Consider the following 20,056-nt stretch of genomic DNA (forward strand, 5'->3'; position numbering starts at 1 on the left):
AAGTGAAACACGAGGGCTATAAATACACAGGGACAAACAAGCTTAACTAGGTAATGAGGAAACAAGAAACGGTACACCTGGGGAGACGAATCAACATGAAAAACCACAAAGAACTACAAAACATGGCACAAGACAGGAAATAACAAAAGTCCTCACACAAGATAGGGGAACGCAGGCTGAGATCGGGACAAATATAATTATTTAAGCTTAATATAAATACATATTATTATTTTATGATTGTATCACTCAGTTTCTAGTTTAACTTAGAACTCAGAAAACTAAAGATTTTCAAGTTATGATGAGAATGCAAATATGGCAATAGCAGCCTTAACTTGGAAATTATCTTTGCACCAACACCTTATTCGCAAATGTTTTTTCTGTCCTTTGTGCTAGGGAATTTTTTTTTTATTGTTGTTGTAAACAAAATTCTCTTTGATTTTTCCCAGTACTAATGGGGCTCAATGTGTAACATTTTGAAGAAACATTAATTCTGTTTGAACCACTTGTTCAAAAAGACTCTGATGTCACTCTTTTAAATATTATGTCAGAGAATCTAAGCATTATAAAGGGGGAAAAAGACATGCATACAGCATTATTAAAAAATATACAGGGAAGGCATATTTTAATTTTAATAACAGCAAAATGTATGCAGAATTTGACATTGTTTTATTTTAACCCACTAACCCACTAAAATGTAATTTAAGTAGTTTAGATATTCAACCAATTTAAATCTATCAAATAATGTGCTATATTTAAAATTTTTATATTATGATAATTTCAGTCATAAGTCATGGGAATACACAGAGAGGGAGTTGTTTGTAGTTTTGTTGTTGTTGATTGTGTATTTGTGTGTTTAGAACAACAGTAATGTGGAAGGAGGAATGATTATTTTCCCATGTAAAGAGGATCTAATGTCCTACAAGATCCTGGTCAGCACTCTAGTCACCGCAGGCAGGTGAAGGGCATCATCTTAAACAAACACAGTACTCTCTCACATGCACATAGCAGCCAATAGGTAAAGAGTGTTTATGTATGTCTGTGTTGGTAGGCTGGTCAGTGGGGGTTTTCCTGTGGATCATTTTTCTTACATCTTTGTGGATGAGGCAGGACATGCTGTTGAGCCAGAGACCATCATCAGTGTGGGAGGTGGAACATTTCACAGAATAACACTGAAAACCATCAGATCTTTCAATACAGATCAGTCTGTGGTAGCATTTCTCTATTCTAATCATTGTGTGGGTGTGTTTAGGACTGCTGAATGCAGAGACCGGGCAGCTTGTTTTGGCTGGAGATCCCAAGCAGCTGGGACCAATCCTGAGATCTCCTTTTGCCATTAAATATGGACTGGGTGAGATACAAATGAGTGCACATACAGTATACTCTGTGGTAGAATTCCTCTACACACCTGACTAAAGTTAATCATTACATAATTTTTCTCCAATATGATTGATTCTTCACACAGTCGCGTGAAAAAGAAAAGACATTATATGTGAATTATATGTTTTTTTTGTATCAGGAGGTCATAATAAAAAATCATATGGTCCTTGGTAGGTCTTACAAACTCGCACTCGATCGGCCCAAAGTCTGCCATCCGACCAGCACGGACGGTCTCTACCTGTTACTGTGTTTTCTCGCAGCAAAGTATTTTTGACTAAATGCAATACATTTTCTCATGTATTAACCCTTTTTCATCTGACTCCATAAATGCAAAGGTTTTAATGATATCTGTGCATCATTAAGTTTGAGCGAATGTTTGACTATTCTTTTAAACTCTTGAATGAAAATAATGTCAAAGTCAGTTAGAATAATCAAATGTAATAATTTATTATATCAGGTAAATGTATCATGCCAATTTCATAATCAGTTCAAATATAATCAATACAATAATTGCTCTGGAATAAAGAGAAAAGATGCAAACCCGACATAACGGCGGCTCTCAACATTCACGGGCTGATCTCAGATACAGAAGGCCCCGAACACCTTGCTACATTTCATTATATACCAGAAACTTCTTTCACATGGTAACATGTGCTAACAATGGTAATTTGCATCCGGAGGTCACACCTTTTGTGTGAAGAGGACCATTTGCTTGAAAGTCACCCCCTTCTTTGTGCAATATATTTCTAAACTCTTAAGAACTTTATTACCTTTTGTTTAATTATTTGGGAATGAGACATTTGTACCAGTCGCACTGAGACATTTAAAATGATGCCAAACATGTATAAAACTGTTTGATAATTGTTCTCATTAAAACCATATATATTCTTGTGTGAGTTTGGGTGATCTCACCACGAGGGAGAGAGAGTGGGGGTAAAGCGAAAGAGATGTAGATTAGAATGATTCTGAGGTGAGGCTTGCGCCTCAAATGGTGCAAAAGAGTGGGTTCAAAAGGTAATTGCCTTTGTTTTCTCAGAGAGTAGCCCTCTCTTCCAGTTTTTCCAGTCTTACAGTCTTAAAATTAGGTAAATAATGAACAACATTATTCAGAATAACTCAGATGAACAGCAACACATGACATATTACTCCATGTCATTATTTATTTAACAAAAATAAAGCCAAAATGTAAAAGCCACGTGTGACAAACTAAGTACACCCTTACTGCTTTCATAGAAATTAAGGGTAAGTAGCAGCCAGGCGCTGCAAATCAAATGTCTTTGTTTAATTGATCGTCAGCAAGTGTGATCACCTCTATAGAAAAAGATTTGGCAGTTTGCTGGTCTTGAGCATTCAGGTGTGTTAACACAATGACAAGGAGGAAAGACATCAGCAATGATCTTAGAGAAGCAATTGTTGCTGCCATCAATCTGAAAAGGGTTATGAGGCCATTTCAAAACAATTTGAAGTCCATTATTCTACAGTAAGGAAGATTATTCACAAGTCGAAAACATTCAAGACAGTTGCCAATCTTCCCAGGAGTGGACGTCCCAGGAAATTCACTTCTAGGTCAGACTGTACAATGACCAGAGAAATTGCAAAACACCCAAGAACAACACCTCAGACTCTGCAGGCCTCAGTTAACATGTTAAATGTTAAAGTTCATGGCAGTACAATTACTAAAAAGATGGGACAAGAATGGCATGTTTGGAAGCTTCTTCTCATGGTTAAACATGGTTGCATGCCTTAGGTTTGCGAAGTTGCATCTGAACAAACCTCAAGACTTCTGGAACAATGTCTTTTGGACAGACGAGACCAAAGTGGAGAAGCACAGCACCAAGTTAGGCAAAAACTAAACACATATCAGCACAAACACCTCATATCAACTGTCCATTACGCTGATGGAGGGTTGATCATTTTTGGCTTGTTTTACAGCCACAGGACCTGGGCACCTTGCTGTCATTGAGTCGACCATGAACTGCTCTGTATACCAAAGTAGTCTTTGGACAACAGGACAATGATCCCAAGCACACCAGAAAATCTACAAAAGAATGGCTGAAAAAGAAAAGAATCAAGGTGTTCCACTGGCCCAGTCAAAGTTCAGACCTCAACCCGACTTAAATGCTGCGACAGGAACTTAAGAGAGCTGTGCATAAACAAAATCCCTGCAAACCTCACTGAACTGAAGCAGTGCTGTAAAAAAGAGCGGGCCAAAATTCCTCAAGAACTATGGGAGAGACTGATACTGTCATACAAAAAACGGTTCCTTCAACTTATTGCTGCTAAAAGTGGCTCTACGAGCAATTTAATCATAGTTTGTCACCCATAGCTTTATTTTTGTTAAATAAATAATGACACAGTGTAATATATAATTTGTTGTTGTTCATCTGAGGTTGTATTTACTTAATTTTAAGACCTGCTAACAACTAGATGATTTTTTTATTATGTTCTGATATGTAAAACCATAAAATTCTAACTGGTGTCCAATCTTTTTCACATGACTGTATGTACAATTCTCTGTTACTAGGTAAAAGTAAATTTGGATTCCTTGATACTTCAGCTTGTTTCTAGGGTCATAAGGTTATATATATATATATATATATATATATATATACTAGACCGCTTTTGTTTCCCCTTTTGTTATACTCAGATACACTAACTTTGGCCCAAGTGTACACATAAAAAGCATAAGCATATAAATGTTAGGTATGTTTAAAATTAGAAATTTCCTTCACAACACTCTATTCTTATTGTAGCTTGCATTGTAAATGTGTTTGTAGGTCTTTCTTTGCTGGAGAGGCTGATGACACAGAATGAACTTTATCAGAAAGGTACTACAGGATACGACAACCGTTATGTCACCAAACTGCTGCGGAACTACAGGTACAGTCTGAATAATCCAGAGATCTCATCTAAAAAACTACGAATTAATTAGTTGTCTGACTGACTAGTTGACTAGCTGGTCTCAAGGAAGCCCTAAATAATTAGGGTCCATCAGAGGAAACATGTTCACACAATAGGTGTTAAATAAAACTGTAACATTTTACAATAAGGTTTCAATATTTAACATTAGCAAACTACATTAGTTTACATTAACTAACAGTGTGACTTCTAAAGCATTTATTAATCTAAGTTAATGTTAACTACAAAATTTACTGATACATTATTAACATCAAAAGTTGTATTTATGTAATGGACCTGAGCTAACATGAACAGTTACAAACTGTATTGATCTTTGTAAGTTAATGTTACGTATTGCATTAACTAATATTAACTAATGGAACGTGCTTGATGGAGTAAAACCCAATGGAACAAGCACACTGGCCTCAAGGCTGAACTAACTATTTTGAACTTGTCTGGGAGAAAATTCTGATATATGTAGAGAAAGTTTTCCAGATGTATACTGCAGATCAAGAATTCCTTATCCTCTGTGTGGAGAGAGTACAGATGGTTATGAGTGAGGCACACATACCTCCTAGACCCATTTGTCTTTTTGATTTAGTAGTTTTGACTTGTAGCCAGAAGACCTCATCTGATTAGTTACAGAGAGCTATGCTCAGCAAAGATAGAGGCACAACCCATTACTAAGATAAAACAAAATACCTTGAACATAAATTTCACTCCCGACCATGAATGAACTTGGGAAACAGAGAAAGCTGCTGTGTGTCTGTGTGTAAACCTTCATTTAGTCACAAGTCTTCGTGGGATAGGATGCCATATGAAAACTTTGGGAAAGGGCCAATCTGAGTAAAATAGGTTGTCTGGGATAGGCTCAATCCAAAATATGTGTCCTGAAAACCTGATCATGGATACTTAATCAGATCTTGTAATTTAATTTTGTTTTTTTGGTAAAAATGTCTACCACAAAATTGACAGTATTTTACGTTTTGTCCCCCTTTTTTTATATTTTGCATGTACATTTAAAATGAGACTTCAGTGTCTGAATTATGTTTAAGGGCCACTGTAATAAGTTTATTTTCTTAACTCTCTATTTACCATTCTCTCTCTCTCTCTCTCTCTCTCTCTCTCTCTCTCTCTCTCTCTCTCTCTCTCTCTCTCTCTCTCTCTCTCTCTCTCTCTCTTTTCAGGTCTCATCCATCCATTCTGAAGGTTCCTAATGAGTTGTTCTATGATGGAGAGTTGCTGTCATGTGCAGATGAGATCAGCTCAAACCAGTACTGCAACTGGGAGCACCTGACCAAAAGAGTAAGACATCCCAGACCCACAAGCCTGATAAAAAGCATTTTAACAATGTCAAGACAATATATTTTGATTAGGTTATGATATGGTGAGATGATGAAAAATATATTTTTATAGCTTTTGGCCTTTTAAAATTGTTTTTCTATAAAGTAATAACAAATGAAGAATAAATACGAGTTAAACTTAATAATTGAGTACAATATTGAAATGAAAGAAATCTTAATTTAAAAGTAAATTTAAAGTCTAAGTCTGAGATCTAGGATCAGAGACCTTAGTATAATAATCTTTCAAAGAGAGGAACTGAAGCGCCTTTGAAGCAAAGAGCAAGAAGAAGAAGTGAACAATGGAACAAGGGCAAGAGCATATATACAGGAAACTCGCATCCTCCTATACCAGTGTTTAAGTCAGATAAGGAAGGTCAAGTCAACTATCCATTATGTCATACGGTTGTCCAACAGCTGGGTCTTTATAACCTGGTCAAAGGCTACAGCTGCAGAAATAGATAGACACAAATCTGTTGACTGAGCCTGGGTTCTCCCAAGGTTTTTTTCTCCTTTGTCACCTGATGGTAGTTTTGGTTCCTTGCTACTGTTGCCTTTTTTGCCATTCTTCGCCTTTGTCGCCATTGGCTTTTGGCTCGCTTAGTTGGGGACATTTAATTTTATATTTAACAATATAATTACAACATTATTTTCCTGTTATCTCTGTAATGCGGCTTTAAAACAATCTGCATTGTAAAAAGTGCTATATAAATAAAGGTGACTTGACTTGTGGTTTTGACATCTTTAGAAGAAAGACATATATCAGTTTTTTTGTAATCAGATTTATTATTATTATTATTTTTAGCTAAAAATTTGTTTGGCTGCTGGTGGCCATGGTTTTATTGTAGCTAATTTCACTGTAAAAAATATTGTTGGTTTAACTTTAAAAAGTAAGTTACCTGGTTTCCTTAAAATTGAGTTCATTGAAATAAAAAATAGTTGAGTTAATACAATAAAAGAGATTGGTTTAATAAATGGAAACTCAAAATATTATATTATCTGAGCCACATTAATTATCTAAGTTTATTAAACAAAGGATAAAAAGTTGTGATAATAAATCATAAAAATGTTTTCTTACAGTGTAGAGGATATACATCTGTGCCAACACCCACACCATGTCTATTACATAATGTATTTCCTGTATTTGGCCCAAGTGTTTAAGTGGTCATGAAGACCGTATGTAGTAAGTTAGTGTTGAACTTTTGATTACCCAATGGGTTTTTTTTCTTATTTTGCCTATAATATTTATACTCCAGCGAGTCTACTCCTCAACTTCAGCCGAGTTCCCTTAAATCTAACTTTTCAGTTTGCCGCGCAGCAATAATAAACAGACAGCAAATGTCCTCTAAGTGCTTTAATCACGGCCGGGAGAGTTCATGAGCATTTCTCAGAGAATCTCTCAGAAAAAGAAGCATATATCATGTTTTATAGGGTAAAGACAGACACAACAAAAAGATCAATGTGACTATCTCATGACTTACTCATGCCACCTTCTTTCAATATGATTGGTTCAATTTGTGTAAAAGCAAAATTAGATATTTTGAATAATATCAATAACCAAACAGTTGATGAGTCCCCACTGACCATATTTTTTTGACATCCATAGTACGGGAAAAAAATACTATGGAATTCAGTGAGGTCCATCAACTGTTTGGTTACCGACATTGATCAAAATATCTTCTTTTGTGTTCAACAGAAGAAAAAAATTCATACAGGTTTGGAACAATTTGAAGATGAGTAAATGATGACAGAATTTTCATTTTTGAGTGAACTATTCCTTTAAGGCTTTACAGTTGTATCGCCCCAATAGGTGCAATTTCGACGGAACTTTTCAGTATTAGTATATTTTTAGTAAACATATAGCTTGCTTTTGTCTATTTGTTCTGTATTTGCTTAGGGACACAAAACATGATTATTAGTTAATGTGTTAATGTGCATGCTTGTTTTAGATTAAACAAACTATTATAAATGTGTCGTTTTAAGCTTTTAATTTTCTCTCATTCCCTTTTTTACATGCAGTCCACATAGATTATGCGGCCACACATGTCTGCGCACACAGCAGTTATTCGTGTAAGGAATGTGAAGGCCGCAAACTGAGATAACAGTCTTCTTGAACTTGGTTGTATTTCATGGCTACATTTGCCGCTTAAGGATATTTTTATTCCAGAAGAGCCAGCCTCCACATTTTTGTAATGCTGATGTTACTCTGTAAATGTCTAAAGTTCAAAACCAAGGTCCCTTTTTAATCTTGTTGTTGGGTTTCACTTATAATTTTAGTACGGTTTTCCCTTTCTCCGATTTTTGTACCTTGTTTTGTTGATTTTGTACCTGGTCTGTGCTGCTTTTTTAGGGATTTCCTGTGATTTTCCATGGAGTGATTGGAAAGGATGACAGAGAGTCAAACAGCCCCTCATTTTTCAACATCTCTGAAATCAACATCATCATAGACTACCTGAAGAAGCTGCTCCTGACACAGGCCAAGAAGGGAATTGCAAAAATCTCCCCCAAAGAGATTGGTATTATCGCCCCCTACAGGAAACAGGTGAAAATACATTTTTAACAGCTCAGCCACAGCAAACCTGATGCGTACCACACACAAAACGCGACTTCTGTAGTAGCAAGTAAACCCTCAAGAAATTTTGTTTGCAGAGATATGAAACAGTAACATCTGTAATGTTGTGAGATATTATTACAGTATAATTTAAAATAACTTTTCTATTTTAATATATTTTGAATTGTAATTTATTCCTGTGGGGACAAATCTGAATTTTCAGCTTTATCACTGAACAAGTTTACAAGTTTCATTACAAGGTTTTTTTTTTTACGTCTTTGAAAGAAGTCTCTTTGCTCCCCAAGGCTGCATTTATTCGATCAAAAAAATTAAATGTCTATTTTAACATTATTTTAAATGTCTTCAGTATCACATGATCCTTCAGAAATCATTCTAATATCCTTATTTGATGCTCAAGAAACATTTATTATTATTTTCAATGTTAAAAACAGTTGTGCTGCAAATCTATTTTTGTGGAAACCATGATAATATAACGGTGACAAAATAAAAGCATACAAAAAAATATACATTTTAAATTATATTATATTATAACTAGTCTTCACTACTTTTGGACAATCAGTTTTCTTTTTGCATAGATTGCTGCCAATATTCAAACAAGTTTTGAATTCAAACAACTTTCATACAGATCATTATCATTCTCTTAAAGATTTTTTTTTTTTTAATCATTCTATACCATTTTTCAACATTGTTTTAATTGTACAGGTAGAGAAAATCAGGAAAGGCATCAGGATTGACAGGGAACTTAGATCCTGCATTGGCATTGAAGAGTTGAAGGTCAGTGCGAGTCTGAGCACTCCTACACTGTGTTATCGGTTCACATGAGCAAAAAATGACTGCTGTATGGGTTGTGTAGGTTGGTTCTGTGGAGGAGTTTCAAGGCCAAGAGAGGAAAGTGATCATGGTGTCAACTGTTCGCAGCAGCAAGGAACACTTCACTTTGGATGAAACATTCAATATTGGGTTTCTCAAGAATGAGAAGGTAGTATCTCACACACACAGTAGACAATACAATACAACACAACACAGCGAAGCCTAGAAAACAAAGTTGGCTCACAACACAACTCTCTCCTCCAGAGATTCAACGTGGCAGTGACGAGAGCAAAAGCCCTGCTGATCATGGTGGGAAATCCCATCATTCTACAAACAGACACAACCTGGGGCAGGTATGTAAATTTCCGACTAACATGAAATGAAATTTGATTTGAATTCTTGACTTGCGAGTTCGTTTTTATTTGAATTTTTTTCACATTTGTGTTTGTAGGTTTATTAATTACTGCAATGAGCAGGAAGGTTATACTGGATATGATATTTCCAACTTGGAGGGAACGGAGGAGGTTGTTAAGCGTCTGATCGCTCTAAACATCCACCAGGAGATCACAGGTAAGAGATGGCCATAAGTAAAGTGTGGTCACACTAGACTTTACACTTCTTTTGCTTCCATCAAGGCAGTCTTTCACTTAACTTCAAGTGTCGTGAACTTTTATCTGTGAATTTGCAAAGAGATATATTTGAATATTTTAAATGTATTGTATTTATAATAGATTATTTATTTAAATGGCCCACGATTGTGACATCACATCCTGTTTCCAATGTTTATTCAGTGTCTGAAGTAATTTTGTGTACTTGAGGCCTAGTTTGACCGCATATTCATAACTCATCATTTATTAACTAGTTATACAAATACACTACTGTGCATGTTTGGGGTCTGTAAGATTTATCAGAATAAATACTTATTTAAAGTATAAAATTTGATATTATTAGAATTAATACATGTGAAATCGATCAAAAGAGACAGTAAAGGCATTCATAATAAAGATTTCTATTTCAAATAAATGCTGTTCTTTTGATCTTTATATTTATCAATGAGTCATGGAAAACAGATTTATCACTATTTCCACAAAAATATCCAGCAGCACGACTGGAAATAATAATGATACATGTTTCTTCAGCAGCAACTCACCATATTTGAATGAAGGATTATGTCAAGGATCGAACTTTTAAACAGTAGTGCATTTAAGCCTACACAACTCTCCTGTTTTGTTTAAAGCCTCTTTTTAAGGACAATTTCTGTTCTTTGTTGGGATTGAAAGTACAGTAAATCATGAAAACCAAGTGCTCACTATCATATTCTTTCTCCCTCTAGTGGAAACAGAGGAGAGTGTGGTCCAGCAATATGAGAATCCTGCATGGAGACATGAACATTAAAATGAAGTGTCATTATTAAAGCCACTCCCACTCAGGTCTGCATTAGCACAACCACTTTCTGAAGCTACACTGGAAAAGTCTTAAACTTAGAAGCTTAATTTTAAAGCTAAAGCATTACTATGATATATAAACATTGGATTAAATTTGTAATTCATTGTTCTCAAGATATGCTTTTAATAAAACTTGTCTGTCTATGCAATAGAAACTAGAAAGGAACTTTTTTAAATGTATACATTATGATTAGAGAACAGAGAAAATGAGCTGTAGCGGTAGCCTTTTGCCTAAAAAGATATGGAAACTTCAACACCCCACCCATAATGCACTGTAGTTTTAACAAAAGCCGTGTAGAGCTGTCAAATGTTTGCTGACAAATAAACAGGGAGATCTGGGTGCAGGTAACATTAAAACATTAAACATAAAAAAGTAAACATTGTTACATTTACATATCGACATACAATACAAAGCTGGTTGAAAATCTGCAGACTTGTCCTTTAATCTCAGGGCTTTGTATGTAATTTTGTCTATATGTTTAGATACATTAGGCTAAATAAATTTGAGCACATGAAACATGATTGATAAATCAGAGATTACTAAAAATGAAGTGCCTTATTTCATGAAACTTTCAGACAACACATAGCAAAATTCATTTAATAATGCTTAAAAATTCATGGTGATAATGGTTTTAATTTTGTTCTCATTGGTTTGTTTGGAAATTTGTCAATCACGTCATTAAAAAATTGTGTACTTCATTTTAAAGGCTTTTGACTGAAGTAAATACAATGGAGGATCTTGTGGTTTCCGCAGTTTCTTGTTTACACTTTTTTTTTTACTACAAATTCTACAGTTTATTATAATTTATTTTGGAAACCATATACCTGTAATGAGGAGCATGGTTTTATACCATGATATGCCTACTACACTTAAACTCTGGATTGTACGCAAGAACTATGGTTAATTTCATTGGGGCAATTACAAAGCATAATTTTAGCATAATAAACAGCTTTAAAGCCTCCAATGTATTAACCATGAAGCTTTCTTCTCTTTAAATATGTTTTATGAGATGTTTAATAGTTCTGAATTTTAATTGAAATAAAATAAATTCAATGAGAACCTGATGAAAGATAAATATCAGTGTCTTGCATTGATAAAGTGTTAACTCGTTACAAATGTTATTGTTAAAGGGATAGTTCACCTCAAAATGTCATAATTTACACACCGAATGTCATTCCAAACCTGTATGACTTCTGTGGAGCATAAAAGATAATTTGAGAAAAAAAAATTTTTCATCCATACAATAAAAGTCAAGAGTATTTAAAATAATTTAATAGCAGTAATTTTACTTTACAGCATCCTATAGCTCGAAATTAAATATTAAGTTTCTTACCTGCATTTGCAGTAAATGCAATAACATCTATCATTATTTGTTTCTTCCCTATTTAATTTATTCATTCCAATTTAAGGCCCTAGCCCCGGCAAAACATTCACAGTTGAACTCATTGGCCGGATGGACTGGATTTGTCCAGGGCTGTATTTTAGCCCCACTGTAGGTACATGTCCATAACTTGTATTAAAAGATATGTAACAAATTCATGGTGTTCAAAAGCATTCAAAGTTGGTTAATTTGCCCCACCTACTCTCCCTCCTTCCTCATATCCTTCCCTATTTACTCTCCTTGTGTTTTTCTGTGTCAGTCATGTGGTTGTTTCATGTGTGGATGTTTTCCTAGTAGATGTTACTGTGTACATCAGTGACATATATGCCACATGGATGTAATCAATGTGCTATGCATGTGTGTCATTTGTATAGGCCTATTTCACATACAAAGATATATGTTATGTGTATAAATTATATATGAGACATTTGTCAAAATATGTATTCTACATACATGAACATTTATATTTGCGATGCTATCTTGATAGTAGTCTTAAATTAAACAAACAAATTAATAGCACAGTTAGTGCTAGTTTTCTTCGACAGCTAGACACAGTTTAATAGTTTTTAAGTAGAGAGAGCTCCGAGACAAGAGATCAACATCATCTGTCTGTCCCGCGATCTCACTTACAATGCAGAGGTGATCGAGCTTTTGCAGAGGCTGGCCCATTGTGGAATAACCTGCCACTATGTCAGAACTGCTTCTACGTTAGCTGAATTTAAATCCATGCTTAAAACTCATCTTTTCTCTTGTGCTTTCAATTCTTAGTAATTCTACTGCGTTTCTTGTCTTCATTTTTATTTATCCAATTTGTCGTTTCTGTTGTTCTTTCATGTACAGCACTTTGGCCAACCAAGGTTGATTTTAAATGTGCTTTATAAATAAAATTGTATTTTATTGATATTTATAATTGTTCCAATTTCTAATAGGTTTCAAATATGACTGCATATACTGTATGTACATTTATGTGTTTATGTATTTGCATGGGATAAATTTGTCAGTATATGGAATTGTTCTAATTTCTAATAGGTTTCATATCTGTCAATATATGCACATTTATGTTTTTACTCTTAAGAGCTTATATGGATATTTTATATATGAGACATATCAAAATATACATACACATTTGTATGGGATAAATTTATGTCAATATGGAATTATTCAAATTGCTAATAGGTTTCATATAAAGCTGTGCATATGTACAATTATGTTTTTATATGAGCATATATGGATACTTCATATGAGACATATATGTCAAAATAAACATACACAAACATATTTGAAGGGGATCAATTTAGGCTATATATTAATGGAATTGTTCAAATTTCATAATTTCACAATATGTATACATATATGTACATAGGCCTATATATTTTTACTTTATATGTGCATAAATGTATGTTTATAATTTATGCATGTGAATATATTACATTTGCATATGGGAAGACAAGCCTAAGCTGGTCTGCCTTCCTTGGCCAAGCCAGTTATTGGTGGTCTCCCAAGTAACCTGAGCTGACAGGTGTCTCTAAAACCAGACTGTCTTGTTTAAGTGTTTTTGTTTTTCAGCAGGGCAGTCAAGTGACATTGTCGCGAGGCAATAATCCTCACTTGGTCTATACTCTAGAGTCTTTATTAACCTGGATATGCAGACTTGATTGTGAATATGCCTAGTCCTGGGTTGACCTTCCGTCTATCTGTAGTGCTGTTCTCGGGTCGACAGGTGGCGCCGGTCCCTCTGAACCGTATTGAACCTATAAGCTTAAGTTTCGTTTTGTCTGAACATAACGCTTCCGCAGAATATCCTGTGCCTGGTTCATATGAGAGAGTGTTGTTCATTCTGTATCTGTGATAGTGAGTGACCTGAGAGCTTAAGCCTATCAAACAGTATGAACAGAAGAAACAGGAGTAATTATCTCTCTATAGCCACTGTGCGCGCAATTGGATTGGATTTCATAGAGATGTTAGAGGAAACAAACAGGAGGTCCATTACTGACAGAAACACACTCAGAGACATCTACAACGAAGAGTTTCGAGACAGGTAAAACAATGAAAAATGCACATCAGTGGACGTTTATTCATTGTCAGTTAAATGAACAAGTACATCATCAGTTGCACATTTGTCTTAACAGGGACGGTTGTGTCAAAGATCCAAACTTCTCTAGAGTCATCTTTGCATTGAGAAACGGCAACAAAGCGCGTCTTTCCAGAACAGGTCATATTTTCTTTAACAGCAATGTAAGAACCCTTATTGGGGTGGGGATTTATTTAAAAGTATACTTTTATACTCTAAAAAGTGGGCCAATTTAGTCCCAAGTATACTTCTAGTACATTGATATTAGTAAACTTATAAAGAAGCCTATACATAAAAATATACATGAACAATTACTTAAGTATACTTAATAAAAAAATAACTTGGAAGTAGGCTATAGGCATACTTATTTTTTGTAAGGGTGGTGACCACCAGCATGGGAAGCGGGAGTGCCTGGACCAGGTACAATAGCTCAGTTTTGCTTCAGAACAGCATTAATGCGCTGGTACACCCGCTGGACCAACATAAACCAGCCTGGACCAACATGGAATTCATTCATTTTTCAGCAGGGGAGATCACGTGTCAAGCCATGTAAATACTTTAATCAGCAGGACATTTTTAAGGCTGAATTCTGGGTAATCAAAAACTATTACCTATCCCAACCTGGGATAGGGGAATACTCTGGGATCGGGCCAAATTCTGAGCCTGAAAACCCTCCCTCAGACAGCAGACCAAATATGTATACTTTTCTATATCCGATGTAAGGGTGAACTCATGAAAAGTCCATTTACACATATAGTTTCCCTAGCAGAGGTTTTAAATGCTGGTTTCAATCACCCTGTTCAAAACCCTCATAAATTCCAATAATGTTTTTTTTTTCAGAATTAGAATTAAAATTTCAAAATTCCAAACATATTTTTTTTTTTGCTGTAGCATTTGGGCTAAACAAGTGAACAAAATATAACCTGACTATATTAGAAGGTAGATTTTTATGGAGGACCAGCTCTACCATATTTAAAAATAAATACAGAAATAAATAAATGCTCAATAAATAAATAAGCATACAATTAATTGCCCCAAAAAATACAATAAACAAATAAATGTAGGTAGAAATTAAATTATATAGTGAGACATAAATGTATTTATCTCTTAATAAGCTTCTTTATTTATTCACCTTTGTAATAATTACCTTATATATTTATGTGTATGTTAGAATATTTTTGTCTGTTTTATTCTTCCTTTGTATTTTTTTACCCTATTTATTTCTTCAATGCTATTTATTTCTGCCTGTCGTTTTTAGATTTCTGTATGCATTTCTGCCTCATTATGCAAATGAGGAGGGGCTGTCTTAGGGGGTCAACTTCTGCCCATTGGTTGGTTAGCATTTTACTGCATCGGTCGAATCTACATACCCCCGGCCGCGATATTTTTTTTCACAGGATGGTAGGGGAAGACTCATGAATATTCATTAGGGAACTCATCCCTGATTGGTCTTAACACCAGTGACTGGTAGGTTTAGGGGCGGGGTTAGGGGTAGGTCATCAGACCCCCAGTGACGGGTAGGTTTAGGGGCGGGGTTAGGGGGTAGGTCATCAGACCAATCGCCCCCCGGCCAAAGTCACAACAAAGATGGCTACCTACGATGAAGTTGTCAGTGAGCTGAGGCATTTAGCAACTCTGTTTTTGAAAACAATGCTAACGTTATAAGTATTGACTTTATTATTTTTCGTTTGGACGCTCTGACAGAACGTGTGTTTCAGTTAGCGGCACACATGGACACAGATGTCGACAATGTAGTTTTTCAGAATCTGGAGGAAGCGGTCTAGCAGTCTATTAGCAGCTTCCCTTAAGAGGTCGGACACTGAACGTCTGCCTGCTGAGTTTGAAAACAATGCTGCTTCTTCTTCTTCTTCTTCTTTGGATTTTTACGGCAGCTGGCATCCAATGAGTTGCATTACTGCCACTAAACAATGCTTTATGGCGGGGAAAAGCCATGTAGATTCGTCCGATGCAGTAAAATGCTAACCAACCATTGGGCAGAAGTTGACCCCTTAAGACACAGCCCCTCCTCATTTGCATAATGAGGCAGAAATGCATACAGAAATGTAAAAACGACAGGCAGAAATAAATAGCATTGAAGAAATAAATAGGGTAAAAAAAACACTGGAAGAATAAAACAGACAAAAATATTATAACATGCACATAAATAAATACTTTAAAAAAAAAAGTAATTAATAAATAAAATTGAAGATTATAATGAACAATAAATAAATAAGGTAATTATTACAAAGATGAATAAATAAAGAATCTAATTAAAAGAGAAATATACATTTATGTCTCACTGTATAATTTAATTTCTACCTACATTTATTTGTTTATTGTGTTTTTGGGGCAATTAATTGTATGCTTATTTATTTAGTGAGCATTTTGTTTATTTCTGTATTTATTTTTAAATATGGTAGAGCTGGTCCTCCATAGATTTTGACCGAAAAAGTTTAAATGTGTTCTCAGGATAAGAGTATTTTTCATAAATCTCTGGGTAAGCGGTTTATAAATGTATTTATTCTTTAAAACTTGACCAAAAAATGGTTGGATATTGATTGGTACCATTTTTCGTTTAGTGTTTCATAATTGTTTTAAATTTTATTTAACTTTTTATTTCATTACTCTGTTACTTTGTGGTATAAATTCCCCTACTCGTCTGACTTAAATTAACCCAGGTGTCCCAGACACCTATGAATTTATACTCTAACACCTAAGCATACTTCAGTACCTGTTCAAGTCGGACAATGTCTCATCCTTTTTGAACACTAACACTCTGGAATAAGGTCTCCAGTGCTCCACTAAACACTATCACTTGAGAATAGAAGTAAGATATCTAGTGTCTAGCCTGCGCGATAATTAGACAGACTCCTGAGAATACCTTGTATTAATCACAGAGAATTCCACCAGCAAAAAAGTACAGCATTTTTTAAAAAATAGGAGAATGGCAAAGGTGACATGATTCCTTGCATCATTTTTACAATATGGTTGGTTCTTAATTTTGTATAATTCAGCTAACCCTTCTGTTACTAGGTAAAAGCAATTCTGGATTGCATGATTACTTCACCTTATTACTCAAAAGTCATGAGTTTATGTATTTAGACAGCGGTCTAATTTCGTTTCCCTTTTTGTTATGTTCAGGGATGATTTAGACACACTTTGGCCCAAGTGTTGGGGACATTTAGTTTTCAGAAGCATATAATTGTAAATCCTGCACGGAAAATAAATTATAGTTATGATTAATTAAAAAAATCCGGTCACACTTTACAATAAGGTTCATTAGTTAACATTAGTTTACGTATTAACTAACATGAACTAACAATGAGCAATACATTTGTTACAGTATTGTTTAATCTTTGTTAATGTTAGTTAATAAAACACAGCTGTTCATTGTTTGTTCATTAGTGCATTAATAGTGTTAACATATAACCTTTGATTTTAATCATGTATTAGTAAATTTTGAAATTAATATTAACTAAGATGAATAAATGCTGTAGATTATTGTTCATTCTACACAGTTAACTAATGAACCTTATTGTGAAGTGTTACCAAAATTCCCTAAAAGGAATTAGCTGAAAAGCCTGTATTAGGCTATTTATTTGCCGATTTCCATTATGGCAATATAGTGTAACAACACACCTTGGCATAGAATATAAGGAAAGGCTACTATTTCTCACTGACTGGAAGTTTGATGTATATGGAGAGTTGAAGAACATACATTTTTCTTTGCTCAGTTTAAAATGTATTATGTAAAATAAGAGTTCTGCATTAGAATGGCTTTTATTGTTTAATGTGGTTTGGGATTTAGTGTAAAATGTGATGCAGCTTAGATGTAGTGCATTCATGAAAAAGGTCCATCCAGGTCCGGGTGAGGCTGCATGATCAATGGTTCAGACGCTGTCGAAGACAGCAAAAACAAGCTACTCCCGCTCCGAGTAATGCTAGCTCACCGGCGCCTCCTAGTGGCCAGGAGGCCTCCGGTCTAGGGCCAGAGGGTGGAGTCAGAGGAAGGAGAAGATTGGCGAAAGACATTCTACAGCGATTGAACAATGCAGACAGGTGAGGTGGTACACTTCATACATTTGATCCTTTACCCAGACTGGATGTAACACATAAACAAATAATACTTAGAATTTATTTTATTATTATCTCATAATGTGAAAATTGCAATTGGGTCTTGCAAGTGCTTATTTATATAATAACATCACAAATCCGCAGTGCTGCTCTTCTCTTTAACAGGTCCCATTTTATAGCTGATAAGCATGGGGTGCGGGTGTCCTCAGAGCTGTATATGAAGGATGGAAAGATCCAGATCTCTGTGGGGCGGGCAGAAGTTTATGAGCTGAAGCTGTTTGTGGAGAACACGGGTCAAGAGGCTGTGTATTTCACTTATTACACTGCTCTTCACTGGCTGCAGTGTTTCAGTCTGGAAGACAGCAGCAAAGTCACACGCAATAATCCACTCCGTCTGGAACCATGTGAGTGTGGCCGATGTTGTTTGGAGGTTACATATATATATATATATATATATATATATAATGTGTGTGTGTGTGTGTGTATATATGCTGGTTTGACTCCTTTAATGTGATCTATCAGAAGGGAAGGTGAACTCTTTGTTTTTTTGTTTTGTTTTTTTTTGAAATAGGTAAGAAGTATGAGGTGATTGTGAGATTCAAATGCAGTCATATTGGAGTTTATTCAGCTACTCTGGCATTTGAGTTTAAGCAGAACACCCTGCCCACCACCCGTCCCTTCCACATTGTGCGCTTCATTGAGGCCGAGTACAGGACTAAGCTTGCAGCACTACTGGGTCCTACTGAACCATTCAAACCCCTGAGACTCAACATCTCTGAACCCGAAAACTGTAGAGTGGTCGAGGGTGTTCCACCTGAAGGGTAAGAGAAACATCACACACGCTATTATATGATTACTGTTTAATTGGAAATAAAATATCAAATATTATGAAAGTTATTCTTTAAAAAAAAAAAAATAATGAAAATTAAATAGATAATAAATAAAAATAATAATACGTTGAAATATTTAGTCCTACTCCTTAAAGTTATTGAAATGTAAATAGATATTTTAGCTTTATTTATGCTTTTATTTATATGTAAGTATCTCCATGTGTTTTTCAATTCTGTAGTTATGTTCAGAACTTTCTTGAAAATGTTCTGCCTCTGGGGCAATATACTCCTCCTCCTGACATCCCAGTGCTGGCCAAACTCATGAAAGATGACCGGATCCTCAGAGGAGAGTTGCAGAAACTTCAGTAAGTGTCATTCAAGTGAACTATTATTACCATTTAAAAGAACTGTTTTCTATTTTTATGTAGAATGTAATTTATTCCTGTGATGGCAGGAATGTCACATGATCCTGCATAAATCATTCTAATATGCTGATAGACTTCAGTTAGTGTCCTTCAAATGTCCAATTATGCCATGTAGAACTGGTTTGAGATCAGTTTTAGGGATGTTATCAGGGGTGCAGCTTCCCATTTGTTGGTGAATATGGATTTGCATACAGTATATGCATTTATATACTGTTTATATACTGAGCAACAGTCCAGGTCAGGCGCTTCTGCCGCTGTTTCTGGGTTCAAAACTGGCTTGACCTGGGGAATGCGGCACCTGTAGCCCATTTCCTGCACACGCCTGTGCATGGTGGCTCTGGATGTTTCTACTCCAGACTCAGTCCACTGCTTCCGCAGGTCCCCAAGGTCTGGAATCAGTCCTTCTCCTCTTGTTCAGAAATGTATTTCTGTGTCTTACCCTCTTGCTTGAGGGTGTCAATGATGGCCTTCTGGACAGCAGTCAGGTCGGGAGTCTTACCCATGATTGCGGTTTTGAGTAATGAAACAGGCTGGGAGTTTTTAAAAGCCTCAGGAATCTTTTTCAGGTGTTTAGAGTTAATTAGTTGATTCAGATGATTAGGTTAATAGCTCGTTTAGAGACCCTTTTCATGATATGCTAATTTTTTGAGATTTTTGAGATTTTTTGGGAATTTTGGGTTTTCATGAGATGTATGCCAAAATCATCAGTATTAAAACAATAAAAGACCTGAAATATTTCAGTTGGTGTGCAATGAATCTAAAATATATGAAAGTTTAATTTTTATCATTACATTATGGAAAATAATGAACTTTATCACAATATGCTAATTTT

The 20,056-nt window shown here is 35.2% G+C and overlaps 1 protein-coding gene across 4 annotated transcripts in view; it reads left to right on the forward strand.

Moving 5' to 3' along the window:
- Nucleotides 1–20,056, forward strand: part of mov10b.2 (Mov10 RNA helicase b, tandem duplicate 2) — a 52,396-nt gene that overhangs the window by 24,139 nt on the left and 8,201 nt on the right. Inside the window, exons 12-22 of one of the 4 annotated variants that reach the window (XM_077223046.1) lie at nucleotides 858–955; nucleotides 1,049–1,146; nucleotides 1,250–1,348; nucleotides 4,155–4,257; nucleotides 5,463–5,580; nucleotides 7,966–8,157; nucleotides 8,890–8,961; nucleotides 9,041–9,166; nucleotides 9,262–9,350; nucleotides 9,449–9,567; nucleotides 10,331–11,518. In XM_077223046.1, coding sequence (XP_077079161.1) covers nucleotides 858–955; nucleotides 1,049–1,146; nucleotides 1,250–1,348; nucleotides 4,155–4,257; nucleotides 5,463–5,580; nucleotides 7,966–8,157; nucleotides 8,890–8,961; nucleotides 9,041–9,166; nucleotides 9,262–9,350; nucleotides 9,449–9,567; nucleotides 10,331–10,392 — 1,176 coding nt within the window. In that variant the 3' untranslated portion in view covers nucleotides 10,393–11,518. Of the gene's footprint in view, nucleotides 1–857; nucleotides 956–1,048; nucleotides 1,147–1,249; nucleotides 1,349–4,154; nucleotides 4,258–5,462; nucleotides 5,581–7,965; nucleotides 8,158–8,889; nucleotides 8,962–9,040; nucleotides 9,167–9,261; nucleotides 9,351–9,448; nucleotides 9,568–10,330; nucleotides 11,519–13,593; nucleotides 13,863–13,953; nucleotides 14,060–17,757; nucleotides 17,955–18,134; nucleotides 18,374–18,540; nucleotides 18,791–19,038; nucleotides 19,165–20,056 lie in introns of those variants that run through there. The other 3 variants (XM_077223048.1, XM_077223049.1, XM_077223047.1) reach the window with 3 other exon arrangements.

The sequence above is a fragment of the Siphateles boraxobius genome, unplaced genomic scaffold (assembly GCF_051911475.1).
Source record: "Siphateles boraxobius isolate OS27281-9 unplaced genomic scaffold, OSU_SipBor_1 9, whole genome shotgun sequence".
In the NCBI taxonomy this organism is placed as follows: domain Eukaryota; kingdom Metazoa; phylum Chordata; class Actinopteri; order Cypriniformes; family Leuciscidae; genus Siphateles; species Siphateles boraxobius.